General features: G+C 43.8%; 1 protein-coding gene across 1 annotated transcript in view; it reads left to right on the plus strand.

Moving 5' to 3' along the window:
- The first annotated feature begins 10,848 nt into the window (after positions 1–10,848).
- Positions 10,849–22,860, plus strand: part of LOC122932695 (acetylserotonin O-methyltransferase-like) — a 141,417-nt gene continuing 129,405 nt past the window's right edge. Inside the window, exon 1 of the mRNA XM_044287258.1 lies at positions 10,849–11,050. Within this exon, the coding sequence (XP_044143193.1) occupies positions 10,979–11,050 (72 nt within the window). The 5' untranslated portion in view covers positions 10,849–10,978. The remainder of the gene's footprint in view (positions 11,051–22,860) is intronic.

Here is a 22,860-nt window from a genome sequence, read left to right on the forward strand (position 1 = left end):
CAGGATGTGAACGCCGGAAGCGCAAACAGACGGACTACACTTTATGCAGCAGCTCTGACATGTCAGGGTAGTTGTGAATGAACTTCTGCACCACCAAATTCAGCACATGCAGCAGGCAAGGGATGTGCATCAAACTGGCTAGTCCTAGCTCTGTTTGCTGGGCGGCAGGTGCCAACGTTCCTCCAGAGGCGGAGGAAGAGGCCGAGGCGGCAGCAGCAGAAGAGGCCGAGGCGGCAGCAGCAGAAGAGGTAGCAGGGGGAGCCTGAGTGAGTTCCTTGTTTTTAAGGTTTTTACTCCACTGCAGTTCATGCTTTGCATGCAGGTGCCTGGTCATGCAGGTTGTGCTAAGGTTTAGAACATTAATGCCTTGCTTTAGGCTCAGATGGCACAGCGTGCAAACCACTCGGGTCTTGCCGTCAGCACATTGTTTGAAGAAGTGCCATGCCAGGGAACTCCTTGAAGCTGCCTTTGGGGTGCTAAGTCCCAGATGGCGGCTTTCTGCTTTTGCCCACTGCTCCCTCTTTTGCTACGCTGTTGGCTCGGTCTCACCACTGCCTCTTCCTCCGAACTGTGAAAGTCAGTGGCACGACCTTCATTCCATGTGGGGTCTAGGACCTCATTGTCCCCTGCATCGTCTTCCACCCAGTCTTCCTCCCTGACCTCCTGTTCAGTCTGCACAATGCAGAAAGACGCAGCAGTTGGCACCTGTGTTTCTTCATCATCAGAGACGTGCTGAGGTGGTATTCTCATGTCCTCATCATCAGGAAACATAAGTGGTTGTGCGTCAGTGCATTCTATGTCTTCCACCGCTGGGGAAGGGCTAGGTGGATGCCCTTGGGAAACCCTGCCAGCAGAGTCTTCAAACAGCATAAGAGACTGCTGCATAACTTGAGGCTCAGACAGTTTCCCTGATATGCATGGGGGTGATGTGACAGACTGATGGGGTTGGTTTTCAGGCGCCATCTGTGCGTTTTCTGCAGAAGACTGGGTGGGAGATAATGTGAACGTGCTGGATCCACTGTCGGCCACCCAATTGACTAATGCCTGTACCTGCTCAGGCCTTACCATCCTTAGAACGGCATTGGGCCCCACCAAATATCGCTGTAAATTCTGGCGGCTACTGGGACCTGAGGTAGATGGTTTACTAGGACATGTGGCTGTGGCAGAACAGCCACATCCTCTCCCAGCATCAGAGGGTCCACTAACACCACCACGACCATGTCTGCGTCCCTTACTAGATGTTTTCCTCATTGTTACCGTTCACCACAATAAGAAAAAAAATATTTGGCCCAATGTAGAAATTCAAATTCAGGCCTTTTTTTACAGACACCTAACACTATCTGGCTATCTATTTAGGTACCGTATTACACTAATACAGGCACAGCAGTAACGACAGATTTAGCTGAATATAAATTGTAGGCCTAGTATTTAGGCGCTGGATGACAGGTATACGTTTACGGACAGAATTAGACTTGGAAATGCACGATAGCGTGTGAAGTTATTGAGGATGACCCTATCCGCACCTTCAATCTAATATACCCTTTTATGGATAGATTTAAAGTAGGCCTGATACAGCAGAAACCACTGATTTAGGGAATTGCTAATTTGGGAATTGTATTTCAACCCTGAAAAAAATATATCCTTTGCCAGACAGCAGACAGTATTACAATTGGCTAGCCACAGCTGAAACACCAGATTTAGGGTACTGCTATTTTGGCAATTGTATTTCACCCCTCAATAAAATAGCAAGCACAGCCAAGCACCTGATGTAGGATATAGCAAAAAAAACAAACACACTATTGATGTTAAATTTATTTGGTGGCAGCTTGTGCTGGCGCACCACAAGACACAAAATGGCCGCCGATCACCCCAGAAAAAAGTGACAGAAAAACGCTCTGGGCAGCCTAAAAACAGTGAGCAATTAAATAGCAGCAGTTGAATTATCCACAGCTGTAGATCGATCACTTCATTAACCACTTCAGCCCCGCTAGCTGAAACCCCCTTCATGACCAGAGCACTTTTTACACTTCGGCACTACACTCCTTTCACCATTTATCGCTCGGTCATGCAACTTACCACCCAAATGAATTTTACCTCCTTTTCTTCTCACTAATAGAGCTTTCATTTGGTGGTATTTTATTGCTGCTGACATTTTTACTTTTTTTGTTATTAATCAAAATGTAACGATTTTTTTGCAAAAAAATGTCATTTTTCACTTTCAGCTGTAAAATTTTGCAAAAAAAACAACATCCATATATACATTTTTCGCCAAATTTATTGTTCTACATGTCTTTGATAAAAAAAAATGTTTGGGCAAAAAAAAAATGGTTTGGGTAAAAGTTATAGCATTTACAAACTATTGTACAAAAATGTGAATTTCCGCTTTTTGAAACAGCTCTGACTTTCTGAGCACCTGTCATGATTCCTGAGGTTCTACAATGCCCAAACAGTAGAAAAACCCCACAAATGACCCCATTTCGGAAAGTAGACACCCTAAGAAATTCGCTGATGGTCATAGTGAGTTCATAGAACTTTTTATTTTTTGTCACAAGTTAGCGGAAAATGATGATGATTTTTTTTTTTTTTTTTTTTCCTTACAAAGTCTCATATTCCACTAACTTGCGACAAAAAATAAAAAATTATAGTATTTCACCATGCCCCTCATAGAATACCTTGGGGTGTCTTCTTTCGAAAATGGGGTCACTTGTGGGGTAGTTATACTGCCCTGGCAATTTAGGGGCCCAAATGTGTGAGAAGAACTTGCAATCAAAATGTGTAAAAAATGACCGGTGAAATCCGAAAGGTGCACTTTGGAATATGTGCCCCTTTGCCCACCTTGGCAGCAAAAAAGTGTCACACATATGGTATCGCCGTACTCAGGAGAAGTTGGGGAATGTGTTTTTGGGTGTCATTTTACATATACCCATGCTGGGTGAGAGAAATATCTTGGCAAAAGTCAACTTTTCCCATTTTTTTATACAAAGTTGGTATTTGACCAAGATATTTTTCTCACCCAGCATGGGTATATGTAAAATGACACCCCAGAACACATTCCCCAACTTCTCCTGAGTACGGCGATACCAGATGTGTCACACTTTTTTGCTGACAAGGTGGGCAAAGGGGCACATATTCCAAAGTGCACCTTTCGGATTTTGCAGGCCATTTTTTACACATTTTGATTGCAAGGTACTTCTCACACATTTGGGCCCCTAAATTGCCAGGGCAGTATAACTACGCCACAAGTGACCCCATTTTGGAAAGAAGACACCCCAAGGTATTCCGTGAGGGGCACTGCGAGTTCCTAGAATATTTTTTTTTTGTCACAAGTTAGCGGAAAATTATGATTTTTTTTCTTTCTCTTTTTTCCTTACAAAGTCTCATATTCCACTAACTTGCGACAAAAAATAAAAAATTCTAGGAACTCGCCATGCCCCTCACGGAATACCTTGGGGTGTCTTCTTTCCAAAATGGGGTCACTTGTGGGGTAGTTATACTGCCCTGGCAATTTAGGGGCCCAAATGTGTGAGAAGTACTTTGCAATCAAAATGTGTAAAAAATGGCCTGCAAAATCCGAAAGGTGCACTTTGGAATATGTGCCCCTTTGCCCACCTTGGCAGCAAAAAAGTGTGACACATCTGGTATCGCCGTACTCAGGAGAAGTTGGGGAATGTGTTTTGGGGTGTCATTTTACATATACCCATGCTGGGTGAGAGAAATATCCTGGCAAAAGACAACTTTTCCCATTTTTTTATACAAAGTTGGCATTTGATCAAGATGTTTATCTCACCCAGCATGGGTATATGTAAAATGACACCCCAAAACACATTCCCCAACTTCTCCTGAGTACGGCGATACCAGATGTGTCACACTTTTTTGCAGCCTAGATGTGCAAAGGTGCCCAAATTCCTTTTAGGAGGGCATTTTTAGACATTTGGATCCCAGGCTTCTTCTCACGCTTTAGGGCCCCTAAAAAGCCAGGGCAGTATAAATACCCCACATGTGACCCCACTTTGGAAAGAAGACACCCCAAGGTATCCAATGAGGGGCCTGGCAAGTTCATAGAATTTTTTTTTTCGCATAAGTTAGCGGAAATTGATTTTTTTTAGTTTTTTCTCACAAAGTCTCACTTTCCGCTAACTTAGGACAAAAATTTAAATCTTTCATGGACTCAATATGCCCCTCAGCAAATACCTTGGGGTGTCTTCTTTCCAAAATGGGGTCAGTTGTGGGGTGTTTGTACTGCCCTGGAATTTGAGGGTCTCCGCAATCATTACATGTATGGCCAGCATTAGGAGTTTCTGCTATTCTCCTTATATTGAGCATACAGGTAATAAGATTTTTTTTTCCGTTCAGCCTCTGGGCTGAAAGAAAAAAATGAACGGCACAGATTTCTTCATTCGCATCGATCAATGTGGATGAAAAAATCTCTGCCCAAAAAAAAAAATGGAGGGGAAAGGCGTCTGCCAGGACATAGGAGCTCCGCCCTACATCCATACCCACTTAGCTCGTATGGCCTGGCAAACCAGATTTCTCCATTCACATCAATCGATGTGGATGAATAAATCATTGCCGGGATTTTTTTTATTTTTTTTTATATATATATACAAAGTGTTTGCCAAAGCATAGGAACGCCGCCTCCTCCTCAGCTCGTATGCCTCGGCAAACATATCTGTTACGGCAGAGGAGAAAATCCCGTCTTGCAGCGCCGCATACACCGACTTGCGTGTAATCTGACAGCAGCGCAATGCTTCTGTCAGAATGCACATCGGTGCTGCAGCTGGTCGATCGGTTGGTCCACCTGGAAGGTAAAAAAAGAAAAAAAAAAAAAGAAAAAACCAGGCCGCAACGCAATAATTTTATTAACTTTGCAACAGAACATATAAACTTTAACTTTTTTAACTGAACATTAACCTTTTTGCTTACTGGTGTTTTTTTTTTTTTTGTTTTTTTACCTTTATAGAACAAACCTCTCCTTCCCCATGGGTCAATGTGCAAAGCGCAAATCGCCCAAAGATGTGGCGAAGTGCGTTATGCACTTTGTCCCATGTGAAAGGAGACGTTTGCAGCAGCAGTGAGTGAATGGGCCCTAATAGCCCTGTGTGCCTGTCCTGGTGAGATGATCCCTATGCTAATAGTGTACCTGTGAGTGGTACTTCCGGAAACACTCTCCAAAGCATAGGGCAGGGTGGTCCGGACAGTCAGGACAGAAATAGCGGGTGTCACGCCTTATTCCACTCCTGCTACAGACACGACATCTTTTTCGGGGTGACGGTTGGGTTGAGGTACCAGGAACGACATTGGGGAAATGTCGCTCGTGTAGACGGCTAACTACACTGGTGGATGGGGCCACGGAACCTCCTGGGTACAGGAGGTTCTCGATGATCTCTTCCTGAAATTTGAGGAAGGATCCAGTTCTCCCAGCCTTACTGTAGAGAACAAAACTATTGTACAGAGCCAATTGAATTAAATATACAGACACCTTCTTATACCAGCGTCTGGTGCGTCGGGAAACTAAATACGGAGACAACATCTGGTCATTGAAGTCCACCCCTCCCATGAGCAAATTATAGTCGTGGACTGAGAGGGGCTTTTCAATGACACGGGTTGCTCGCTCAATTTGTATTGTCGTGTCTGCGTGAATGGAGGAGAGCATGTAAACGTCACGCTTGTCTCTCCATTTCACCGCGAGCAGTTCTTCGTTACACAGTGCGGCCCTCTGCCCCCTTGCAAGACGGGTGGTAACGAGCCGTTGGGGGAAGCCCGCGCGACTAGTTCGCGCGGTACCACAGGCGCCAATCCGTTCTAGAAACAAATGCCTAAAGAGGGCCACACTTGTGTAAAAATTGTCCACATAAAGATGGTACCCCTTGCCGAATAAGGGTGACACCAAGTCCCAAACTGTCTTCCCACTGCTCCCCAGGTAGTCAGGGCAACCGACCGGCTCCAGGGTCTGATCTTTTCCCTCATAGATCCGAAATTTGTGGGTATAGCCTGTGGCCCTTTCACAGAGCTTATACAATTTGACCCCATACCGGGCGCGCTTGCTTGGGATGTATTGTTTGAAGCCAAGGCGCCCGGTAAAATGTATCAGGGACTCGTCTACGCAGATGTTTTGCTCTGGGGTATAAATATCTGCAAATTTCTGGTTGAAATGGTCTATGAGGGGCCGAATTTTGTGGAGCCGGTCAAAAGCAGGGTGGCTCCTGGGACGGGAGGCGGTGTTGTCACTAAAGTGCAGGAAACGCAGGATGGCCTCAAAACGTGCCCTGGACATAGCAGCAGAGAACATGGGCATGTGATGAATCGGGTTCGTGGACCAATATGACCGCAATTCATGCTTTTTTGTCAGGCCCATGTTGAGGAGGAGGCTCAGAAAAGTTTTAATTTCGGAAACTTGGACTGGTTTACACCGGAAAGGCTGGGCATAAAAGCTTCCCGGGTTAGCGGTGATAAATTGTGTGGCATACCTGTTTGTTTCGGCCACAACTATGTCTAAAAGCTCCGCAGTCAAGAACAGCTCAAAAAATCCCAGGGCCGAACCGATCTGAGCTGTCTCAACCCGAACTCCAGACTGGGCAGTGAAAGGGAAAACTACAGGTGCGGCTGAAGTTGGGGACTGCCAATCAGGGTTTGCCAGCACCTCTGGGATTCTAGGGGCTCTACGGGCACGTCTTTGCGGTGGCTGCGACGGGGTCACTACTGCACGTGCCACCGTACCAGCTTCAACTGCCCTTCTGGTGCTCGCTACTTCACCAGGTTGTACGGCAGTGCTGGTACTAGGTCCAGGGAGGGCTGGGCTGCTGGTGTATGCCTCATCACGTAATCCGACAGCACCAGCCCCACTATGCTGCTCTTGAAGCGGATCCTGTGCAACCTGTGGTCTAGCGACACGGGGCCGGGTACGCCTGGTGGGACCTCAGCCTCCTCGTCCGAACTTTGGGTCAGAGAGCCACTGCTTTCTACAGGTTCGTATTCTGACCCGCTGGATTCATCAGATGAGGGTTCCCACTCCTCATCCGACTGGGTCAGAAGCCTGTAGGCCTCTTCAGAGGAATACCCCCTGTTTGACATTTTGGGCAACTAAATTTAGGGGCATTCCCTGAGACTACCCAAGAAAAAAAAAAGCAAGCCTGTCTTACAAAGGGGAGGCTAGCGAAGTACCGGAGGCCGCTGCGGTTGATAAAAAATATCAAAACTGATTTTTTTTATCGCCGCAGTGCGTGTAAAGTGATTGTGCAGTGATCAAAAAAAAATTTTTTTTTGTCACTGCGGTGGGGCGGGTGTGGGCGAACGCACGTGTGGGCGACCGATCAGGCCTGATCGAGCAAACACTGCGTTTTGGGTGGAGGGCGAACTAAAGTGACACTAGTACTATTATAGATCTGACCGTGATCAGTTTTGATCACTTCCAGATACTATAAAAGTACAAATGCTGATTAGCGATACACTAATCAGCGAATAACGGACTGCGGTGCGGTGGGCTGGGCGCTAACTGATCGCTAACTACCTAACCAAGGGACCTAAACTATACCTAAAACCTAACGGTCAATACCAGTGAAAAAAAAAAGTGACAGTTTACACTGATCACTTTTTTCCTTTCACTAGTGATTGACAAAGGGGTGATCAAAGGGTTAATTGGGGTTCAGGGGGGTGATCTGGGGCTAAAGTGTAGTGTTTGGTGTACTCACTGTGAAGCCTGCTCCTCTGCTGGATCCAACCGACGAAAAGAACCAGCAGAGGAGCAGGCAGCCATATAACAGATCATATTTACAAATATTATCTGATATATGGCTCTGTGATTGGCTTTTTTGAAAATCATCAGCTTGCCAGCCGCGATCATTGGCTGGCAAGCTGATGACGAAATGGTCCTCTTCGAAATGCCGGCGCGAACTGCGCATGCGCGGGCCGCATATCGCGTCATCTCCCGTCTCGCGAGATGACACGTATATGCCTCGTTGTGCGCAGCGCTGCCGCCTCCGGACCGCACATCTGCGTTAGGCGGTCCGGAGGCGGTTAAGTGTTTTTGCTGAGCAAATCCCTGCCTAATCTCGCCCTAACAGCAGCAGCTGCATCCTCTCCCTACACTGATCAGAGCAGAGTGACGTGCGGCACTACTTGACTCCAGCTTAAATAGAGGCTGGGTTACATGCTGCACTGGCCAATCACAGCCATGCCAATAGTAGGCATGGCTGTGATGGCCTCTTGGGGCAAGTAGTATGACGCTTGTTGATTGGCTGCTTTGCAGCCTTTTAAAAAGCGCCAATAAAGCGCCGAACACCGAACCCGAACCCGGACTTTTACAAAAATGTTCGGGTTCGGGTCCGTGTCACGGACACCCCAAAATTCGGTACAAACCCGAACTATACAGTTCGGGTTCGCTCATCCCTAGTTCAGACCTAATGCGAGCCGAGATTTCCTGGGTTAGAGCTGCTATGAAGATTTTTGCTGGTAGGATAGATTCAGGTGGTACCTCAGTAGGTTGAAAAGCATGGAAGCTCCGAGATAATGCGTCCGCCTTCACATTTTTACTAAAATCAAAACGAGTAAAAAACAGAGCCCATCTGGCTTGACGGGGATTCAACCTCTTAGCAGACTCGAGAAACATAAGGTTTTTATGGTCAGTAAAAACAGTTACACAATCCCCTCCAGAAAATGCCTCCACTCCTCAAATGTCATCTTGCCACTCTGTTGTCTCCTCATGTGGCTGCCACCTCCACACTATGTCATCTTGACACGATGTGGCCTCATGATGCTGCCGCCACCTCCACACTATGTCACCTTGCCACTCTGTGGTCTCCTCATGCTGCTCCTACCTTCACACTATGTCACCTTGTCACTCTGTGGCCATCTAATGCTGCTGCCACCTCCACACTATGTAATTGTGCCACTCTTTGGCCTCCTGATGCTGCTGCCACCTTCAGACCCTGTCATTGGGCCACTCTGTGGTCTCCTCATGCTGCTTCCACCCTCCCCACTTTATGACTGGGCCACTATTTAGCCTTTTTGGCTAGGCCTACAATAGTCATTTATTTGACCCTTCTTCTGATCTTTAAGAAGGAAGGAAAAATGAGACACACAACAGATCCTGTCTGTGTAGCAGTTGTAAGGCCTGTTTGGTCCCATCAGAATTGGCTTATGATTTGGTAGCCAAAAGCAGGAGTGGGTACAAAACACTAAAGACTTGCAAATATTCTTTTCACATGTCATCTCTGTTTTGGATCCACTCCTGTGTTTTTTGGCATTAGCAATACTGATGGATTACTGACCAAATGCTGACCGAGTGAAGGCGGATGCTCCATAAACAGGATCAGTTTTTTGTGGGTTATTGTTTTGTCGGATCAGAGGAAGGGCAAAGTAATCAGTGGTGTCAACACCAACTTACTGCTGACACCCTCTCTACTCGGGAGGCTCTACTTGTATAAGCGTTTAATAGAACAGGTTCTGTAGACATCTACGCGGAACAGCTGACAACGGTGTAAAAGGAGTGCGCTTCTTCTTGGCACTAACATCAGTCTGTAAGGCTGAGTTCATACTTGAGTTATTTGGTCAGTTTGGGCCCCGTGACTGCCCAAATAAGTGACGTGTGCAGTGATTCTAAGAGCGACGCCTGTCATCTGCATGTCATATCGACTCACAGTATTATTTCACTACCAAAGCAGACTCCATATGTGTGTTATTGCAAGGCACAGTGTTCTACACCACTATAAAGGCTCTCTGCAGCCAGGAAATAGTCATTTTTTATGCAATTTGTTGCGAATAAATTCAGATCAAACCACATTTTTCGGCAAATTGAATTTTTGGAAATTTCGCTCATTTTTATTTATAATTTCAGGGAGTAGAGATAAGAATCCCCTCAGCTCCCTCGCTAATAGGAAAGAGATTAAATCCAAAGGTTGCTACTAGAGCATCTCAGCTATGTACAGAAAAAAGGGCTCCATATTTTGTTTATTAAAGACTATGTGAAAAAACTATTTTTAGCTCAAAATAAGTATAATGCAATAATAATAAAAAATGTCCCAAAGGTGTACATAGCATTTAATGAGGATAAGGTTAGACACAATGGTGTCTAATGGTAATGGTGGAGGTACAGGCAAAGCAGACATTCTGGGAAATCAATAGAAGCACAGACTGGGAAGGCACACTGGGTACTGAACTGAAACACATACAGAACAAAACTGAACTGCCTGTGTTCCAGTCAGGACTGGAACACAGGCAGGGATAGCACAGAATAAATGCAGGCAAATTACTGAATCTCAAAACTAACAAACATATTGGTGGTCACCAGGGAACCTAAGCTCTTGCACCCTCTGCCTGGGGAGAGTCCCTTTAATACCAAAGGACCTCCAGCCATTGGCTGGCAAAGAATCTGGAAGTGCATGCACTGGCACTTTAAGGGGCACATTTATTAAGACCAGAGTTTTAGATGCCGATCTTACTAAGCCCCTGCACTGGCGGTGGATTGCTGAAGTTATGTAGAGGCACACTATTTTGTGGGTAAGGGTACAGTTTACTGCATAGCTCCAGAGAAAAACATTTCTAACTGTACCACCTGTACAGTTAGAAATGTTTTTCTCTGGAGCTAAGCAGTGTACTTGTACCCTTACCAACAAAATAGTGTGCCCTTAAAAACACTTATTTTCCTGGTTGAATACCAATGTACAATATGTAAAGACACATCTGTAATTGTGTATGTCTTGTCAGCCACCACCCTGCTGTTCCTTGAGGGTTTGGATGTGCATCACTTATTATGTCATCAAGTGTCCTGTTAACCAGAATCCTCCTCAAGTTGCGGCCTGTATGCTCCTGCCTAGCCCTCCAGCAACTGTCTCCTTAGGAATTGTTCATACAGAACCAAACTGAACTGGAAGTGCAGGAGCTCACAGTCAGGACTGGAACACAGTGGGAACACAGGCAGGGATAGCGCAGAATAAATCACTGAATCTCAAAACCGAACTACAATATAGCTTATCCCATCAACATGTGCTCCTCGAAAGAACTTGACTTTCCACAAATACTTCTTGAATATTGTCATGGATTTTTCAATTCAAAGGTAAGTACTTAAATGCATTTTTGCAGATGTAAATTTTTTTTAAGAATGTGAAAAGTTTAAATGGAATCTGTCACCACATTTTTGGACTATTATCTTCTGTAATACATGATTAGCACTGCAGATAAAAAAAATCTGGATTGATTTCAAAATTTTTATTTTTCTATTGCCCCGTTCCCCCGCTGTCTTCATTAAAATCTATACTGAAATACATTGTCAGGATTGTTGTGAATACCCACAGGTCTACATTATGTTAGAGCTGAACAAAAGTCTGAACATGTATTTCATTGCAACTTTGAGTGTTAACAGCGGGGGAATGTAAGCTGTAGGAAAATAAATCTTCACTGCTTATGTATTACCGCAGATAATAGTCTAAAATCATGTTGAAAGACTTAATTTAGTTCATTTGTGATTGCAAGTGTACCTTTTTCCTGACCTGCTGTTTAAGCCTGGTTCTGGTTTACAGTGTTGGGTGTAGAAGGTGCTTGGCTGTGTAAAAACAGCCAGGCACCTTCTCTAACAGCTGGAATCTGAGAAACCTCCAGTCCTGGCCGTTTAACCCATTAGATGTCATTATCAATAGCAACAGTTGCATCTAAATGCTTTCAGAGCCAGGGTCCTTTCACCTGCATTGACTGATGGTTGGTATGATAGCCAGAGTACTAACAATGGTTCCTGTATCTGCCAAGTTTGATAGTTTATTAGACCCTGCAAGGGGTGAGGTCTAATAGGCTGAATATTAGCCCAAAATGATAAGTATGCTAAGCCATAAGTTCCGCTAACTTGTGGCAAAAAAATATATATTCTAGGAACTCGTCCATGCCCCTCACGGAATACCTTGGGGTGTCTTCTTTCCCAAATGGGGTCACTTGTGGGGTATTTATACTGCCGTGCCAGTTTAGGGGCCCTAAAGCGTGAGAAGAAGTCTGGAATATAAATGTCTAAAAAAATTTACGCATTTGGATTCCGTGAGGGGTATGGTGAGTTCATGTGAGATTTTATTTTTTGTCACAAGTTAGTGGAATAGGAGACTTTGTAATAAAAAAAAAATATAAAAAAATCTATTTCCGCTAACTTGTGCCCCCAAAAAATAAATTCTTCTATGAACCTGCCATGCCCCTCAAAAGTGATCTTTTTATAGAGCCGCAGCGATTTTACGGTGTTTTGGCAGTGATCAGAAAAAAAAATATTCTGTCACTGCGGTGGGGCGGACTGAACGGAGGTGTGCGCACAAGATCAGGCCTGATAGGGCGAACACTGCGTTTTTTGTAGAGCCTATAGAACATGTCCTATTCTTGTCCTCAATTGCGGACAAGAAAAGGCATTTTCTATATAGTTCTGGCATCGTGCGGATCCGCAAAATGCGGAAAGCACATTGCCGGTGTCCGTGTTTTGCAGATCCGCGGTGTCCGTGTTTAGCGGATTCGCGGATCCGTGGATCCGCAAAACACATACAGACGTCTGAATGGAGTCTTACAGGGGGGTGATCAATGACAGGGGGGTGATCAGGGAGTCTATATGGGGTGATCAGGGGTTAATAAGTGACAGGGGGGTGGGGGGTGTAGTGTAGTGGTGTTTGGTGCTACTTACAGAGCTGCCTGTGTCCTCTGGTGGTCGATCCAAGCAAAAGGGACCACCAGAGGACCAGGTAGCAGGTATATCAGACGCGGTTAACAAAACAGCATCTGATATACCTTTCAAGGGTAAAAAAAAAATTGCATCTACAGCCTGCCAGCGAATGATCACCGCTGGCAGGCTGTAGATGAACTAGTTTACCTCCCAATCCTGTGCACGCGCGCTCCTGTGTGCACACGTTCACAGGAAATCTCGCGTCTCGTGAGATGACGCGCTGGCACGTCAAGGAGGAACAAATTGACCGCCTCCGGAACGCAATCCTGCGTTAGGCGGTCCGGAGGCGGTTAATCTTAACTGTGGGTGCTAGCCACATACTAGTACTCCTTAATGCTTGTTAAGATTCCTTTCTAACAAGTTTTGGAGGGGGCAAGGAGTGACCTCGAAGTTAGAGTAACTTTCCACAGGAAGCTCACAGTTCATGAATGTAAAATGGCAGTATGAAATACAAACATGGAGGCTGAGGACACAACATGGAGTCTTAACCCTCACAATTCCCCCATTTTGAGATATTCACTTACCACAGGTGTCAAATACACATGCTTCAGCCAGACATTCACCTTGCTGCTGGTTTCCCACATTCAGCTTATCTGCACCTGTGTGAGGGATCATCTCAACATGACTCATAGTCTTTTCTACCTTTGTTCCTGTTACACACTCTGTTCAAGCACATCAATGTGAGCTTAATTACAATGTAAATGGGTGCAACAATCAACATAATCTGTATTAATACCTGTACTATACCCATAAGCCACCCACCAACATTTTTAAACCAGTTTGCTGGATTCAAGAAAGAGAACGTAGCTGACCACCAAGAGTCCTTGTCAGCACTATGTGCATCCAGCCATGTATCTCTCATTTCTTTAATCTTTTTGATACCTCCTTTTACTACGGTTACATTACGGAGCTATATAATGACAGCAACCTTGGTTTACAAGGCCCAACACATCCCATATTTAGTCATCTAGGTAGTCAGTGGAGTTAAACTTAAAACTTTCATTTTCTGGTCTTCAGATAGATAAGAAGTCTCTACAATTTATGTCAGCAAGTTCTAACCACAGTACCGGAATCGCTAAATAAGGCCTGATGCACACGACCGTGCCGTTTTTTGCGGTCTGCAAACCGCGGATACGCAAAAAACAGAAGACACCCGTGTGCCTTCTGCAATTTGCAGAACGGAACGGGCGGCCCATTTTAGAAATGCCTATTCTTGTCCGCAAAATGGAGTTCTATTTTTTTGCGGGGCCACGGAACGGAGCAACAGATGCGGACAGCACACGGAGTGCTGTCCGCATCTTTTGCGGCCCTATTGAAGTGAATGGGTCTGTATCCGAGCCGCAAAAATGGCGGCTCCGATGCGGACCCAAACAACGGCCGTGTGCATGAGGCCTAAGGCATAGTCTTTGAACTCACAGGACTGTGAGTACAGATCCAACAGTTTTTATAATTGTCCACATCTGTCATATATTTTTTTTTAACATGACCCGATGATGCTTAATAAGGGCATTGTCCCATTTTACTTTTTAGGTTCACATGTAGAGCTTGAATGCTCAGACACAAGGGTAGCAGTGCAAGGATCTCCAGCCTCAGGGTTGGGCACCTTTTTTGCAATGTGAGGTGTGAATCCACTTAGGCTTTCCTTACACCTCTACAGAGGTTGCAGTATTCAACAGGACTTGGAAAGGACCATCAAATCTGTGCTCAAAGGTTTTCCTCACATGCCTCTTTATCACTACCCAATCTCCAGGCTCAAGACTGTGTGTGCCTTCTACTGAATCAGGGTCTGGAATGGAAGCAAACACTTGTTTATAAGTGTGATCTAACCTTTCAGTAAGGGTCTTCATGTAACTGACTAGTGTTGAGCGTGAATATTCGAATCACAAATTTTAATCGCAAATACATTACATTGCCGATTTTCGCAATCAAGTAAATAATAACTGGAGATCACAAATTCTTAAATTTGGGAATTAACTGTGAAATATCGCAAATTTGAATATTGCCTATGCCGCTCATCACTATAACTGACCATACTATCAGTCTGCAACTGCTACTGTTGAAGAAAATACAATCCGAGCCTTGGAGCACTGCCAAACAATACCTCTAAGGGGGACAACCCTGTCTTCTTGTTTGGGGTGGTTCTTATGGAATATAAGGATAGAGGCAAACACTCTGTCCATGGTCTACCTGTTTCTTGTATGGCTTTCTGATATTCTGTTTTATTCGACATGGCCGCTGTTTTGTGGGTGGAACGGCGTATGGAAGGCTTGGGTCACCCCTAAGGCTTGCATAATCTCTCTTATCACTTCACCTGTAAAGTGGGAACCTCTATCTGACTCAATAACTTCAGGAACACCATACCTGCATATCAGTTCACTGACCAGTTTCTTTGCAGTGTTTTTTTGCATTTGCCTTAGACATGGGATAAGCTTCTGGCCACCCTGAAAAGAGGTCAACACACACAAGAACAAACTCATATACTCCTACCTTAGGCAGTTGTATATAGTCTATTTGCAGTCTCTGGAACGGGTAAAATGGCCTAGCAGTGTGCTTGGAGTCCTCACCACTTGGCCGGGGTTGTTCAATGCACAGACCATACATCCTTGTACAAATCGAGCAGCTACTGCAGAAAACCCTTGAGCAATCCACCCTTCATTTACCACACTTCTTATGGCACCTTTCGACAGATGTGTAGTAGTTTCTATATTCAGGTACTGCGCAATGCACTCCCTGTCCACCTTCACTGTTTGTAAGTGCCCAAAAACACAGTATACAGTAGCTCTACAACTTCAGATTGGGTACTACCTGTTTCTGAGTTCTTGTCTGTTTAGCTGCCTTCTTCCCTCTCACTCTTACATCCAAAATGAAGGGAATCTTGGGAGGCTGGACCCTATTACTTTTACTTTAACTAGCATCCCTGACGAAGAATAATGTTTTATTCGAAACGCCTTGGTGTAACTTTGGTCCTCCTAGCTATCCGTAGCTCCTACTGTGACATCACACAGCGCTCCGTGTGAGCGCGAGCGAGCAGACTTTTCAAACTGAGCTGTGCCGCCGGACGGGGCAAGCTCAGTACAAGTAATAGGGTCCAGCCTCCCCAAATCCCCTTCATTTTCGATGCAAGAGCGAGAGGGAAGAAGGCACAGGACATACAGCTGAACAGACAAGAACTCAGAAACAGGTAATCACCAATCTGAAGTTGTAGAGCTACTGTATACTGTGTTTTTGGGCACTGACAAATAGTGAAGGTGGACAGGGAGTGCATTGCGCAGTACCTGAATATAGAATATACGTGTCACTTGTGAATAGCAGTGGTGGCGATACCGCTGCGGTACCGCAGCATTAGTAACTGAGAGTGTAAGCGCCTGTGTAACAAAAATAAGATGTGTAGTAGTGATGAGAGGCAGGGGCAATATTCGAATTTGCCAATATTCGTTATATTCTACATTCTTTTTTTTTTACTCGAAAATAGGCAACGAATATTACGCAATCAATACAGGCGTGGGTCGAAAACTAAGAATATAGTGCTATATATTCGTTTTGAAAGGAAAAAAATGGGGGTTAGTCAGCACATCCAGTGCGCAGATGCGCGTTGCCATGGCTGAAAGCACAAAGGCAAAAAGTAAAAAATATATACAGTGCACTCTGCAAGCCAAATAAAGTACAATAGTGCCAAAATAATAGAAAGTATTCTGGTGCAAATGCTCCGCTTATAAATTTGAGATGCTTGGCAAATTATTTTGTACAAAATTATTTGGGCCTGTCTGCCAAACGTCAAGGCGATCTCAGTAAGACAGGATCCTAACACTAAATACCACATTAACTGGTGCCATATTGGCCTCCATTACATTTAGGGAATGCAGGTTCCACATGCATGCCGAGCCCACATTATATTATGCCTCTTATGGTGCCAAAATGGCCTCCATTATATTCTTGGCCTCCACTTTATTCAAGGAATGCAGGTTCCACTAGCATGCTGAGCCCACTCTGTATTCCACCTTACCTGGTGCCAAATGGCCTCCAATACATACAGGGAGAGTGGGCTACAGCTTTATAGCTATACTAATTAAAATCAGCCTATAGTGCAGACAGGTCAATCAGGAGTGCACGACCAACAGAGTCAGCCACACCTCCAATACAAACTGCAAAACTACAAAATGATTTGCCAAGCATCTCAAATTTATTAGCGTAGTATTTGCACCAGAATACTTTCTATTATTTTGGCATAATTGTACTTTGGTTTGCAGAGTGCTATTGCATTGTATTTTTTTTTTAAATCTGAACTAGAGGTGGGACGAATCCAATTTTTTTAGAATCCTAATCAGAATCCGAAAAGGTTCTCAAATCTCTCAAATCTATAACAGAGTATTCGGATTTTGATTTGAAAAAAATTGGAAATACAGGGTAATACAGCGCCACATACCTTTTGCATCCAGGGTAATACAGCACACATACCTCTTACATCCAGTGATGTCTCTTTGATGTACATGTTCTCTTTCCTCATCTTCTCCTTTCAGACCTTCAGACATTTTTCATCTCTGCAGTTTGACAAAAAAAAAAAATCTTACTTTACTACTTTTCCATCATTCTCGCATCTTTTGGACAAATCATCCTACCACAATACTATGTCGCTGTGCTCCCCAATAGAGATGTTGCGAACATAAAATCTTCCGTTCGCGAACGGCGAACGCGGATTTCTACAAATGTTCGCGAACGTGCGAACCCGGGCGAACCGCCATTGACTTCTATAGGCAGGCGAATTTTAAAACCCACAGGGACTCTTTCTGGCCACAATAGTGATGGAAAAGTTGTTTCAAGGGGACTAACACCTGGACTGTGGCATGCCGGAGGGGGATCCATGGCAAAACTCCCATGGAAAATTACATAGTTGACGCAGAGTTGGATTTTAATCCATCAAGGGCATAAATCACCTAACAATCCAAAATTGTTTTGAACAACGTGGTTTAAAACATCCAGTGTGTGTATACGATCAGGTATGATGTTGTATCGATCAGGTAGTGTAAGGGTTACGCCCGCTTCACAGACATTGACAGACCAAACTCCCCTTTTAATGCACCGCAAACAACCGCAAACAGTCCATTTGCCCAATCGCAAACTTCCCATTTGCACAAGGTTGGATACCAAGCTAGCCATGTCCCGTTGATGTCACTGAAGGTTTCTTCCTCCACCCAGCCACATACAACACCAAGGGTCCCGGAAAGGTGAATTGAATAGATTTTTCGAATGGGGAGATGGTTAAAAAAACGCTGGCTCCCTCCCCTTTGTTTGAATCCACGGTCACTGCGTCCGTGCCGTGCAATTTACTGTCCCACCCGATATGAGTGCTATTTTCTATAGTTCTCTCTTCTCATCAGTTTAATCCCTGTTACGTCCCCAATCTAGGGTCCATTTATTAAATGGATTTTTCGAACGGGGAGATGGTTAAAAAAATGCCGGCTCCCTCCCCTTTGTTTGAATCCACGCCACGGTTACTGCGTCTGCGCCGTGCAACTTACTGTCACACCCGATATGAGTGCTATTTTCTGTAGTACTATTCTCATAAATTTAATCCCTGTTACGTGACATCCCCAATCTGGGGTCCATTTATTAAATTGATTTTTTAAACGGGGAGATGGTTAAAAAAACGCTGGCTCCCTCCCCTTTGTTTTAATCCAAGCTACGGTCACTGTGTCTGCGCCGTGCAAATTACTGTCACACCCGATATGAGTGCTATTTTCTGTAGTACTATTCTCATCAGTTTAATCCCTGTTACATCCCATATCAGGGTGGAATTGCCTTTTGTGAAAAAAAAATTAGGCCGGGTACCTTCGACTGCCTTCACAGTGACAGACTAAACTCTGATACACCAAACTGAATTGATTTTAGGAACCGGGAGATGCAAAAAGCAGCTTGGTCGGTCCTCTTACTCCCAAGTTGGGGAACTGCGCGTGCACGGAGCAATGTGCTGTGACACCCTATATGAGTGGTGTCTTAACTAGTACTATTCCTATCAGTTTAATCCCTGTTACGTCCCCTATCCGGGGACGTGTGTCGAATTGATTAACCATTGTCGAATTAACGAACCATTACGACATCCTGGAATAATTTAGTTCTGAGCTTTGTACTTGATTTGTATTGGAATTGATGGGGATTTTTTAAATTGTCTGCATTATTTCTAATAAACTATTAAGAGACTTTATTATGATTTTTTTATTTTATGTATTAAAAACCCACCCATACAACTTAAAAAAATAAATAATTAAAAAAAAATAATTCTATGAAAAAACATCCAGCCGTCCCGATCGATTTTGGTCTGATCATAATGAAGCAACGGCCTTATCATCTGGGGTGTGGCAAAATTGCAAACACACTCATAGAGGTGATGATCGCTTCATTGTGATACGCAAGCCCCTTCACCACAACAAGGTAACGATCACGAAAGGGGAATTGACACTTGTATGTGCCTTTTTTTTGTTTTGTTTTTGCAGCCACAGTGCAGTACCAGAGGTCAGAAAAATTAGGCATGTACACATGCCTGAAAAACAATGTTATTGTTGCAGCCGCTGTTGTAGCAGCGGCCGGAAAAATTGATGTTTTCAAGGCAGAAAGGTGACTAAAACATTGTGGCTTGAACCCTAGTTGGTGGCGGAGAATTCACGAAAGTCATTCGGTATGCAGACATTAAATACAGCAGCGTGGGGACCATTTTGAGGCCAAAGCATGTCATCAGGCCTTTTGTTAGTTAAACATATCCCCTACTGTCAGTCCCTTCGGGATCCATGCCTCATTCATCTTAATGAAGGTGAGGTAATCAACACTTTTTTGACCGAGGCAACTTCTTTTGTCAGTGACAATGCCTCCTGCTGCACTGAAGGTCCTTTTTGACAGGACACTTAAGGCGGGCAGGCCAGAAGTTCTATCACAAACTGGGATAGCTCAGGCCATAGGTCAAGCCTGCACACCCAGTAGGGGTTCATCGCTCCTCAGAGTGTCGATATCTGCAGTTAAGGCGAGGTAGTCTGCCACCTGTCGGTCGAGTTGTTCTCTAAGGCTGGATCCCGAAGGGCTGTGGCGATGTGTAGGACTGAAAAAGTTCTGCATGTCCTCCATCAACAACACATCTGTAAAGCGTCCTGTCCTTGCCGCCGTGGTCGTGGAAGGAGGAGGATTACTTTCACCTCTTCCCCAGTTAGATTCCCGTTGTGCTGTGACATCCCCCTTATAAGTAGTGTTGAGCGCGAATATTCGAATTGCGAATTTTTTTCTCGAATATCGTAACTTTGAGATTTCATGAATATTTAGAATAAAGTTCTAAAGTATATTCGTTTTTTTTTTTATTGTTATATTTTTTTCTTTCCCACTTCCCTAAAGTAGTTCTTACGTATCCTTAGGATTCCTGGCTTCCTGGCTGCTCCAGTCAGTGCCCGTTGCCGCTTCTGCCGACTTCCGTGCTCATGGAGCGTCCCCATCACCATGGGAACGTCCCCATATACTAGAATGTACTGTCGGATTTGAGAATTTCGTTGAAAACGCAATTCGATTAATTCAAGTTATAATAATCGAATTGCGATTTCAACTTGGACCTGGTTTACTATGGATGGCTTGGTAGAATTAGCGAATATGACGAATGTATTCGTCATATTCCACAAAACGAAGATAACAAAGTATTCTCCATCTTCGTTTTAGCTACCCATTCATCAACTTTGCTAATTCTAGCAATCATATAGGAAAGTTTACTATAGAGACAGCTAAGTTTAATTCGCTATGCGATTATATTACTTTGATTTTTGTATTATAAATAGAATAATTATAATAATTATCAGGCATTATAATTATTCCATATATTAAAAAAAAAAGCAAAGTAATATAATCGCATAGCGAATTAAACTTAGCTGTCTCTATAGTAAACTTTCCTATATGATTGCTCAAATTAGCGAAGTTGATGAATAGGTAGCTAAAACGAAGATGGAGAATACTTTGTTATCTTCGTTTTGTGGAATATGACGAATACATTCGTCATATTCGCTAATTCTACCAAGCCAACCATAGTAAACCAGGTCCAAGTTGAAATCGCAATTCGATTATTATAACTTGAATTAATCGAATTGCGATTTCAACTTAGCACTGCTATATTCCATATTAGGCTAGAATTAACGAATATGGAATATAGCAGTACTAAGTTGAAATCGCCATGCGATTACTTCGAGTTATATTAATCGCAATGCGATATCAACTTGATGCTGCTGCTGGGTCTCTCTAACCCTGCTTTCACACCTGAGCGTTTCTCAAACGTGCGTTTTACACGCGTTTTTGTCGCGCGTTTTTATGCGCGTTTTTTTGTAATAGTAAACGCGCATTTGACGCGCGTTTGTGTGATTGACTGCAGTGTCCTATGGCCACAAACGCGCGTCAAAACGCCCCAAAGAAGCTCATGAACTTGATTATGCGTCGGGCGTTTTACAGCGCGATCGTACGCGCTGTAAAACGCCCAGGTGAGAACCATTCCCATAGGGAAGCATTGGTTTTCATGTGTTGAGCGTTTTACAGCGCGTTTGAACGCGCTGTAAAACGCTCAGGTGTGAACTTAGGGTAATGGAATGGGTCTAGAATTAACAAACTTAACTGATATTAAATCTAGCAGTGCTAATTTTAAATCACAATGTGATAATATTTGCTATTATTATTAACCACATTATGAATCCAACTTTTATAAGGCACTATTCTGACATACAGTACTATATTTGTTTTATTAGTTAATTCTACCAATACCACCTATAGCAAAATCTCCAAAGCTGGAATTGCAATGCAATAAAAATTAGTTGCATTTCGAATTCAACACTATTGCTAAAATATTCGTATTGCTTGTATTGTTATAGTGACCACTACATCTTATGGGTTAAATGTCCACCATCTGTATTACTGACGGTCACGGACATTAGCCGTGGGTTTATGCAGCCACACAGAGCAGGTGGCCACGGCGCCCGCATAAGGATTGATCTATGTTTAATTATTCTGCTGGATGAAGTATAGCTACGTCATTGGTTCTGAAGCGGTAAATGAGTATGGCACAAATTAAAGTAGTTACATCACACTACAATGTCTGTAACATGTATGTATGGATAGCAGACAAATGTCTCTCATATGCACATAGCACCTCTATTTACGTGCTACACACTGTATATCCCACGCTATAAAACCCACACCAACCTCCCCTCCCCCCTTAAACCCTCCACCACCTTAAACCCCCCTCCATCATGTCCCCTCCCCCACTTCCTCACTTACACACAGTTTATGAGAAGTAATGATTGACCTCCAGTGTTTCAGTATTCGCTGGTTCATTTACCATAACCCAGGGTGCACCACGTGGAGGCGAACCAGCTGTACACCCCATACTGTACCGTCACCTCACTACACAGGTACACCTCTCCTCAAATGGCCATTGGCCAATACCCCATTGCTCATACCCCACACACATGCAATTTAAATACAATGGAATGTTATAACGGTAACCTAAAATCTAATTTTTTCCATTTATAGCTATAATTATTTTTATTTTTTTGATGACATGATCACATTAAGTACAAATACTTGTATTTTAATAGTTTTGGATTACATGTATGCATGTTGTACAAGGTCTATGATTGGACCTGGTCCCGTCACGCGTGCTGCTAAGAGCGCCACAGTCCTCAGTATTCGGTTTTAATTTTGGCACACACATGACCACCGGCACAAGAAAATAGTCATAGTGAATAAGTGGTGCGACCATAAGCGGCGCCATGTCTATTACCCTGTTTCCATGTAACGGCGGCTGCTGTATGTAATGATAATGAATTATTACTTTGGCCCAGACTAAATTGTCCGTACTGTAACACCATTGGTTACAATAAAACAAAACACAACAAATTTTATAGAACAATAAAGTTTTATAAAACAATCTTTAAATAAAAAAAATATTAAGAATATAAATAACAGAAGCCCCAAAAAACAAATGAAAAAATAAATAAAAAATAAGGCCATTTTTTAAATTCTTGGAGCTTTTGGAGCAGTCCAGCCATGGCCTTTTGGTTGGCCTCCTCTGCTAGGGTCAGCTCATCCCTCACCCTTTTCAGCAGCTGCACCCTGAACTCTTTCATTCGGTTGCACTGCTCCCGCTGCACATTTTTTACTTCTTTATTTAGGTTGTT

This window comes from Bufo gargarizans, chromosome 3 (genome assembly GCF_014858855.1).
Source record: "Bufo gargarizans isolate SCDJY-AF-19 chromosome 3, ASM1485885v1, whole genome shotgun sequence".
Taxonomy (NCBI): Eukaryota; Metazoa; Chordata; class Amphibia; order Anura; family Bufonidae; genus Bufo; species Bufo gargarizans.